This window comes from Gordionus sp. m RMFG-2023, chromosome 5 (genome assembly GCF_954871325.1).
Source record: "Gordionus sp. m RMFG-2023 chromosome 5, tfGorSpeb1-WG-v2, whole genome shotgun sequence".
Lineage (NCBI taxonomy): Eukaryota > Metazoa > Nematomorpha > Gordioida > Chordodea > Parachordodidae > Gordionus > Gordionus sp. m RMFG-2023.
In genome coordinates this window covers 24,448,288-24,457,806 of record NC_088779.1, presented here as the reverse complement: position 1 = coordinate 24,457,806, position 9,519 = coordinate 24,448,288, and the positions used below count along the sequence as shown (strand labels likewise).

General features: G+C 25.7%; 1 protein-coding gene across 1 annotated transcript; it reads right to left on the bottom strand.

The window, feature by feature from the left end:
• Positions 1 to 1,542: 1,542 nt before the first annotated feature.
• LOC135930277 (alpha-crystallin A chain-like) lies at positions 1,543 to 2,187 on the bottom strand. The gene has a single exon (XM_065467058.1). It carries the CDS (start codon positions 2,185 to 2,187, stop codon positions 1,543 to 1,545), a length of 645 nt encoding a protein of 214 aa, XP_065323130.1.
• Positions 2,188 to 9,519: the final 7,332 nt, after the last annotated feature.

Here is a 9,519-nt window from a genome sequence, read left to right as displayed (position 1 = left end):
AAATGACTCGATTTGAGCCGATTTTTATAAACGGTAAACTCAATATTTTATCCAGAAAAATATTACACAACTCTAAAAACTTTTTTGGACATCTATTTGCGAAATCCCGAGATTTGGGAAATATTTTTCTGGCTAAAATATTATGCTAACCGTTTTTAAAACTCGTCTCAAATCGAGCTGTATACTAGTCAAATTACAACTTTTTTTATGGCATTTTATTAGTCCAGATTCAAATTCATATAATAAAAATGTATACCAAATATAACATTTATCTTCAGTGGTAAGCAATGCTAGTAGTCTGGCATGGAAAATACTCACAGTAAATCTTGTAACTATCTCATTGACAACCATGTCAAAAAACTTGTCTATACATTTCCATGAGAGAAAGTTAATAAAAATTATTTTATGACTTTAAAGCCCCAACTAACTTTCAAATAATATTTTTTAAAAAATTTTTTCTCTATAATGGAAAATTTTTACCTTAAATTTCATTTTAAAATATATTTATATTTATATAAAATATAATTCTAATTGGCATATATAGGGGCTTAAATATAAAAATACTACCAGGAATAAAATTGCTAGCATTATAATAAATATTATCAGATTGTATATGCAATCAATCACTAATAGAAAGTATGATGTAAACTAAAAGAAATAGAATTATAATTTAGCCAAAATTAGAACATTAAATGGCAAAAAGTTAAGATGTAATAAAATGCAAGCAAATGCAGAGAAATAAAATAGGATTGAATTTGTTATTTAAAATTATATTATTATGTCAGATACAATCATTAAGCATTCTATAGTGGCTTTAAAATAATGTGAATGGTGATTATGTCAAATTAGCTTAAAGGCTTATAAAGGGTGTAAATTTTTTATAACTCAAAATTTTATTAAACAATTAAATATATATGATTTAGTGTCTTTAAAGATTATGGCAGGGAATGAAGCCAAGCTCGAAAAAACATTGGACTAAGCTGTGGAACTTGTGCAAAATGTTTTATTAGGCTAGGTTTTGAAAGATATTTTTTGTGTGGTCTCCAAAATTTTTAAATTTTTATTTGAAACCTTGAATGATGCAAATATATGGTTTTTCCTAAATAAAAAATAAGTTCTAAAATTCATATTAAATTAGACAACCTATATGAAATAATTTGTTAAGGTATGCCTAAATTTTTTAAAAATCTTTACAGACCAACTAAAACAGGCCTCTTTAGTTAGCTATTTTTTCCTTTTTTAAGCTCAATAATAATTATTTTTTAAAAAATCTCTTGAATTTTTAAACCTCTAATAATTATTATAAAAATTGAAATATATCCTATTTTAGTAAAGACAAATAAATACTATTTCTATTTCTAGGGATACTTGATAATATTGCTAAATATAAATGCTTAAATGAAAATTTAAAATTTTTATTATATATTACTTGATTCTACATATAATTTATTGACTAACAAAATTTTAATAATATATTATTTGATTCTACATATAATTTCTTGATTAATTTTTATAATAAACTATTTAAAAACAAAATATTAATTATATTTTGGACTGATTATCTTTTTTTTCTATAGGTATTTCAACATGTTCTCCTTTACCTGATTTCAATTGATGCTTATAGGGTACTTCAAGCATTAGGGTTCCATTAGGTGATAAATGGGATTTTATATTGTCATTATCTACATCTTCTGGAAGTAAATATTCTCTATAAAACTCTCTGTATATAGTTCCTTTTTCGGATTTAATATGATTTTTAGCAGTTATTGAAATACATTTATTATCAATTTTAACTTTGATGTCTTCTGGTTTAAAATTAGCTACATCAAATGAGAGCTTCAGATTTTTATTTCCATCTTTATCAACATAAGTTTGTTCACTCTCAAGTGATTTATTACCAACTGAACTATTAAATAAAGATATGCCTTTTTTATCCTGATTTTGGGTAGGTAAGGAGCTTGATTTGGAATGATTTTCCCAAGAATTCAGTAGTTCTCTATTCCATCTTCTAAATTGATCTTCAAAGCGTTTTAATTCTCTATCCATATCATCAAAAGGATTTCTAGGCCCCCAAAAGAAATTAGAATGTTGAACATATTGTGATGATGGTAAAGACTTATTTCTACAGTTTGGTAATGATAATCTAAATAATCTTAACCAATTTGAATTGACTTTACTGGCAACCATTGAAGAACTTAATTTTTTGTTATGTCATGTGAATTGATGATAAAATTATAAAATTATTTGGTAAGATCTAAAAAAAAATTAACCATCAGTCTTATGACTAAATGACTTGATGTGTTTGATAGCTATTTATATCAGAGATCAATCGTTCTAATATGTTATCTATTACTTGATAATGATAATAGAAAAAATATTTACCATACAATTACTAATTTCAAAAACATATTTATTTTTAAAATGCCAATTCTTGTCTTGTCTTGTCCTTCACTGGGGAAACCAGTGACCCCTACACTTTCTGAAGGGTGGAAGCAGAATACCCCCCCCCCTGAAAAGTACTCCCCCCCTACCCCTTTCGAAAAAATAGAATTATTTTTTGACACGCATAATCAAAAATTATTTTTATTGCATCAATCTTTAATATATAATATAAATAAAATGTAAAAAAATATATACTTTAAAAATAATTTTTTTTAAATTAATAATTTAGATAAATTAGGGGAAGAGAAAGCGAAAAATTTATAATTTCATCAATATTTAATTGTTTAAATAAATTTTTTTCTATTGATAAAGTGGTTAAATTATTGAGAAATGGATCTTTCATGATGGTGCTACGAAATCTTGTTTTAATTAATTTAATTTTACTCATGACCCTTTCGGCAGTACGTGAGGTAGTAGGAATGGTTAATAAATATTAATATAAAATTGTTAAATTAGGGAAAGCAAAAAAATTTAAAAGTAGGCGATAAGGTAAAATAAAAGAATAGTTTGTCCAGTCTGAATCATAAGTCTCAGAATTATCATCATCATCAGAAGAAGTAGCTAAATAATGTATTAGTATAAATATTTTAATAAATAAATTCACAATTCTCAGAATCTACTTTAGATTCTTTAAACTCTAGGTCACGAATAATATTTACTCCCCTGTTTTAGCCATCTTATAAATATTTCGAAACTTCAACATTTTTTCAAAAATTTGATCTGAATTTAAATGATAAAATTCCCATATATCCTCAATATCATCTTTAACAGTTGACTTTTCCGCAATTCCCTTTGGTGTAAAAAATGATGTTTGATTTAAAAATTTCATTAATACATCATTAAATCTTTCATTAAACTGTATAATAATCAAATCAAAAATCAAGTGCAGCATAAAACACTGGTTTTAAAGCTAAAATAAAAATGATAAAAGTATATCTCTCTCATTTTTGGATTGGAATGTTTGAAGTCTAGAACTTTCAAAATGAAAAGTTAGATTTCTCTCCTTCATAAAATCTTGTGCTTTTGAAAAAACATACAAAAATTCAGTGTTAGGAAAAAATTTACAATTGCTTTGTATGATGATAGCCAGCTTCTACAAATATAAAATAAACATTTTAAATCTAAACAAATAAGATTATATTACTGAGTGGTATTTTTGATGCGTATAAATCGTTGATATTTTCTTAGTACATTACTCTAACATGCTTTGGGCACATACAAAAATCTCATCTAATATTCCTAAAACATTTCTGATTTCTTTAATTGATTGGCATTATTGAACAATGATTAAATTTAATCGATGACAATAGCACCAAATAAAAGCTGCTTTTGACGTCTCCGCGCTAATCAAAGCCTGCACTCCATTGATTCTTCCACTCATGTTTGAGGCGCCATCATAGTTTTACCCAACTAGGAATTCGAGGGGAGATTCATGGAGCCAAGTTTGGATATTATATTATTTTTAATATCGAGACCAGTTGTATTTCTTGTACAATATATGTCCATTTTCAATAAATCTTACTAAGCACCTGTTAAATTCAATCTCCTTTTGAATTATTTTTATAATCATATTTTTCATGGTTTCAATGAGAATATTTATGTTATTATATGATAATAGATTTGAATATAATTTAGATTTTAAATCCTTATTTTTTTTCTCCCTTCTTCTTTCTTCATTATCTTGTAAATACATTTTGACAACAGGTTCGGAATCTGCAATTAGTTTATTAAGGTCCATCATATTGCCTTCTTGTTGCCTATTCCCAAGAAGGCTTGGTTACTATATATTAAATTACCTAGACATCGTATTATTATTCTTATAATGGAATGGTTAATATCCACACATTCTTTCTGGGGTATTATAAATTTTAATATGGAAAAAAGCTATTATTACCAAGCTTTTTTTTATATCGTTAAAATTAAGCCCACCATGTCTTTTTCTAATGTGGTCTGTCCATTTATCAACTCTTATATTATGAGATTTGTAATTTTTAATTAAGCATTTGTATTTTTTTGGTTAATATTTTTGGGCATATATTGAAATTGGAAAAATAATTTTATGACAAGAAATCTTGGATAACATCCTAATTTACTAAACATCGACCAAAACTTCCATCAATACATATTAAATTAAATAATAAATGAGGGTGTAGGGTCTTATTATTATATTCATAAACTAGAGATCACTTGATTATGGATAGATGTAGCAAAACAAAAAAAGAATTAAATTTAAAAAAAAAAAAATTTTAATAAAAAAAAAGTACCCCCACACAAATTTTTAGAAGCATGCTTCGGACCCCCTCCCCACCCCACCGTTGTATGGGCCACTGGGGGAAACACACACTTAAATGGCTTCCATCACCCAAAAGAGGACGTATCCAGTGCAGTGAATTTGCAACCACTGTTTGGCAGTAAATTTATCCTACTGTTAGGGCTCTATTAATTTAAGAGAACTTACGATACCTCTTGTGGATAAGCTAGCATCCACTAAATTAATAATAAGAAATTTATATATATATAGTATTATTGTAGATATATATGTATAGAAAAAGAATATTTAATGATAGGCAATAGGAATATAGGGAGTAAAAATATTTTAAAAAAAAAAAATAAAATAAAATAAGTTAAATATCTAGAATGAGAATAGGTAGTTGTATATAGGGAAATAAAGGAAAAATGTATGATTATTTAAACTTTAGTTTTTTATTTAAAAGCATATTTAGACGAAAATATATAGATTTAAGATTTAGTATTTGTTAGGAATATTAAAACGAAAAATAGACGATTTGATTAATGATAGAAGGTAAAGGAAAAAAGGCAGAGTTTAAGTTTAAGATTGGGATCTATCATGTAGAAAGTTATGCTATTAATGTTAAGATTGTTTAGTTGTAAGATAATAAAAAATTAAGACTAATTATGTAATAGGAAAAAGAAATAGTATAAATTGTTATAATATAAAGATAATAAAAAAATATATATTAAGTAATTTGGTTAGGTTTTGTTTGAGAAATAGTTGTTAATAGGTAATATAAGTAAGAAAAAATGAAATTATAAAAAAGATAAAAATGAGTTATTTATGGGGATTGGTGATTAGAAAAAGGGAAAAAAAATATAAATGTAATATACTTGGTTTCTTTTTAATTATGGATTGTGAAAGAATAATATATAAAATACAAAAGAAATGAAAATTTGATGAGGAATATAGAAGTGGTAAAATAATAGTGATTTATAGTAATTTCAAAATAAGTATATAAGTTGAGTGTCTTGTAAAGAAGAATTTTATTGATTTAGTTATGGTAAAGTTAAGGTGAAGATTGATAAGGAAATCTATAAATAAAGATATGAAAAAAAATTGGCCTGATTCTAGAGATAGGAAGAAACATTGTATCATGCATAGTGCTATGTGTTTATGTGTTATGGGATATATAAATAAATTTATTCATATAAGTTTTATTGCTTCTCTACAAACGAAAAAAATGGGACTAGATTGGAAATATCTAAGCAGCAGTTTTTAAATCACCATCCTTTTTCCCAATCTAATTTGAATTCTCCCTCACCCGGTGCACCAAGTAAAATGGTTTACCAGGTAAAATAATAGGTGAGTTTATTATCAAAATAACAAAATATTATAAGTCTAAAATTTAAAAATGTTTTCCATCTATATTAACAAAAAGGTTAAATAAAATATAATAGTAGTTCTAAAATACGCGAATAATATTAATGAGGTAAAGATAATTTAATGAGTCAATGACAATTCTAACAAATTTTAATAATAACTATACCGAAACTCTACAAATAAACAACTGATTGGCAACTTCTAATACATTCCTTACGACCACCAGACCTCAGCACAATACCTACAAATGTAACTGCCAATTGTGTAATAAACTTATTAAAGTAATGAAATTGAGGCTATCGTCATCTCATCGGAACCAGTAAATTAAGTGTCCTCAACAGGGATCCAAACCGAACCTGAACCGAACCGTTAAACCGCTAAAAACCGGTATTTTTTATCGAACCTAAACCGAATCTAAACCTCTAAAAAATTTCTAGCCGAACTTGAACCGAACCGCTAAAATGCCTCTGAACCGGTTCGAGTCTCATTATTTTATGCTTGTAAGTTTTTACTAGTAGTATATTGCAAAAATATTAATTATATTCAAATTGTTTTAAAAATTATTATCAATCACATTTGATTGATAAACGTCAGTCATAATTTTTATAAATTTTAGTATATTGCCATTTTACAATATTTTTTAAATATTTTAAGCTTATAAATTATAATGTTTAGAAAAAAATTAAATCTTATATATAAATTTTTACATATAGTTTTATAAATGACACATCAAATCTGATATCATACTGGCAATGCCAGCTACCCAAGTTAGTGTGGGAGGATGTTTTTCAACAAATAAATTTATATTATCTCCTTATAAATGTAATTTGAGTGATACGAATTTTGAAAATATATTAATTGTGCAGCTTAATAAAAAAAATTTAAGTAATTGTTCATATTAAAATTATGATATATTTATTTGTTATATTTATAAATAATATTATTTTATAATGTGCAATTAATAAAAATGAAGGTTTTTATTTTAATTATGAAATTAGAAAATAATTTTCCTTATACATAATTCTAATGTAGGTTTGAATACAAAAATGTTCAAACCGGTTTTTAGAGGTTTGAACCGAACCGATATTTTTATTTTTAGTGAACCGAACCTGAACCTTGAACCGTTATTTTTATCCGAACCTGAACCTGGACCAAACCGATATTCGTATCGGTTTGGATCCCTGGTCCTCAATCTATACTACCCATTTTATAACTAGCCATTATTCGAACCCTTATGCCTTTTCTGTCCTTGCCCTCAATAAAACTAAACAATCCTTAGTTACCCTTCCCAACTTATTGGCTGATATGCCTATTAGCCCAACAATCTCTACCTCTATTGTTATTAAATTACTTGGTCAGGTGGCTTGCTGGGTTGGCTTGCTAAGTCGATCTGCTAGGTCTGGGTTGGCCTCCTGCGTTGGATTGCAGGTCAGCCAGCTGGGTCGGCCTACGGGGTTGGCTTTTGTGACCATTTTTAAAAATGGCTAATTCAACATTATAGCCATTCGCCAATAAATGTTCAATTTAAATTTTTAGGCTTACATAATATTTTTCTGTATGAAATATTGGATTCGTCGTTTTTAAAAATCGGCTCAAATTGAGCCGTTTAACAACACTAGTTGGCTTGCTGAGTCAGGGTCAACAAAATATTTAGAAAATTGAAATAGTTTGTTTTAATCTGGTTTAAAGTTTTTGATGTTCTAAAATATTTGGTTCTGGTAATAAATTGGCACTACAGATATTGTATTTCATGAGGAAAAAAAGAAAATTTTTACGACTTTGTTTTAAACATAGTTAAAAGTTTATAATACTAGAAAGATGTTCGAAAACCTTTGAGACTAGTAAAAAAATGGACATTGCCATTATATTATACTTTACGAGGAAAAAATAAATGTGAAAATTTAAAAAAAAAAATTTTTAAGCCAAGTTTTTGATACTAGGAAGATGTCCTAAAACTTTTGGGCCTTAGAACTGCCATTATATTTTACCCCACGAGAATAATTAATTATGAAAATTTTCTAAAATTTTTTCTAAGCCTAGTTAAAAGTTTTTAAATACTAAAAAGATGTTCTAAAACCTCTGGGTCTAGTAATAAATTGGCACTGCCATTATATTTTATTCCACGAGTAAAAAATAATTATAAAAATTTTCAAAATTTTGTTTTAAGTCTAGTTAAAAGTTTTTGATACTAAAAAGATGTACGAAAACCTCTTGGTCTAGTAATAAATTGACACTGCCATTATGTTTTATTTCCCGAGGAAAAAAAAATATTTAGATTTTGTTCTAAGCCAGGTTAAAAGTTTTCAATACTAAAAAGATGCTCTAAAACCTCTGGCGGAGAGGGATTCTAATAATAAATTGGCACTGCTATTATATTTTATAAAAATATAAAGTTTGTTTTAAGTCTACTTAAAGTTTTTTATAGTAAAAAGATGTTCTAAAATCTCTGAGTTTAATAATACTGCCATTATATATATTCCACGAGGTAAAAAGAAAATTAAAAAAAACTGTTTTAAGACAAGTTACAAGTTTTTGATACTGAGATGTTCTTAAACATTTGAATTGACATTTATCTTATTATGCATATAAACTAGCATATAAATAATTAAAACAAAACAAGACATTTCTAAATATAATATTTTTTAATACAAAATCTGTTTATTACAGTTTAAATATTTTCCCTGATATAAAAAAATTTTGCGTCGAAAGAATTACAAGTGATATAAATTTTTAATTAATTCATACATATGCCTCAATTGATAATGATTTTTAAGAACCACATAAGGCAATATAAATAAATAGAATATAAGCCAAAGATAAGTCTTAAGACAGAAGTGAAATGTATTATAATTATTAATAATAGATCCATAAAATTACTAAATAATATAATATATAATATAATTTTTTATAAAGTGAGTAATTTTAATTTATTTATCTTAATAAAAGTAAAATATAATTATAAAACTATTGATAAAATTAAATCATAAATTAAAAAAATATTAAAGCACAATACAAACAGTGGAACATTATATGTCGTAGATTTACAGTATATCTAATTATCAAATGAAAATCAAGTAATTTTTACCAATATAGCGAATTATATATTTTACAGAAAACTATAAAATATTGATAAGGACATCAGAAAATATCTTTTAAAGACATTGTGGAATGAATAATATGAAGATTAAATTTTATTATCATTTTTACTTAAAATAAATAGATGTGTTGCTATATTTAATATCAAGAGCATTGATTAGTAAAATTTGTTAAATTATTAAGTGTAATATATTCTCTAACTGACAAATATGTCTGTAAAAGTGGAATTTTATCTAGTATTTTATAACTAATTCTATATAATAGAGTAAAATCAACTATATGTCTACTTACTTTTTATAAATAAATTACTTATAATTGTTTGGAATAAATTATTACCATGCTCTTATATTAAGGTATATACAATA

Coding starts and splice junctions, on each gene's coding strand:
- LOC135930277 (XM_065467058.1), bottom strand. CDS start 2,187: ATGGTTGCCAGTAAAGTCAATTCAAATTGGTTAAGATTATTTAGATTA.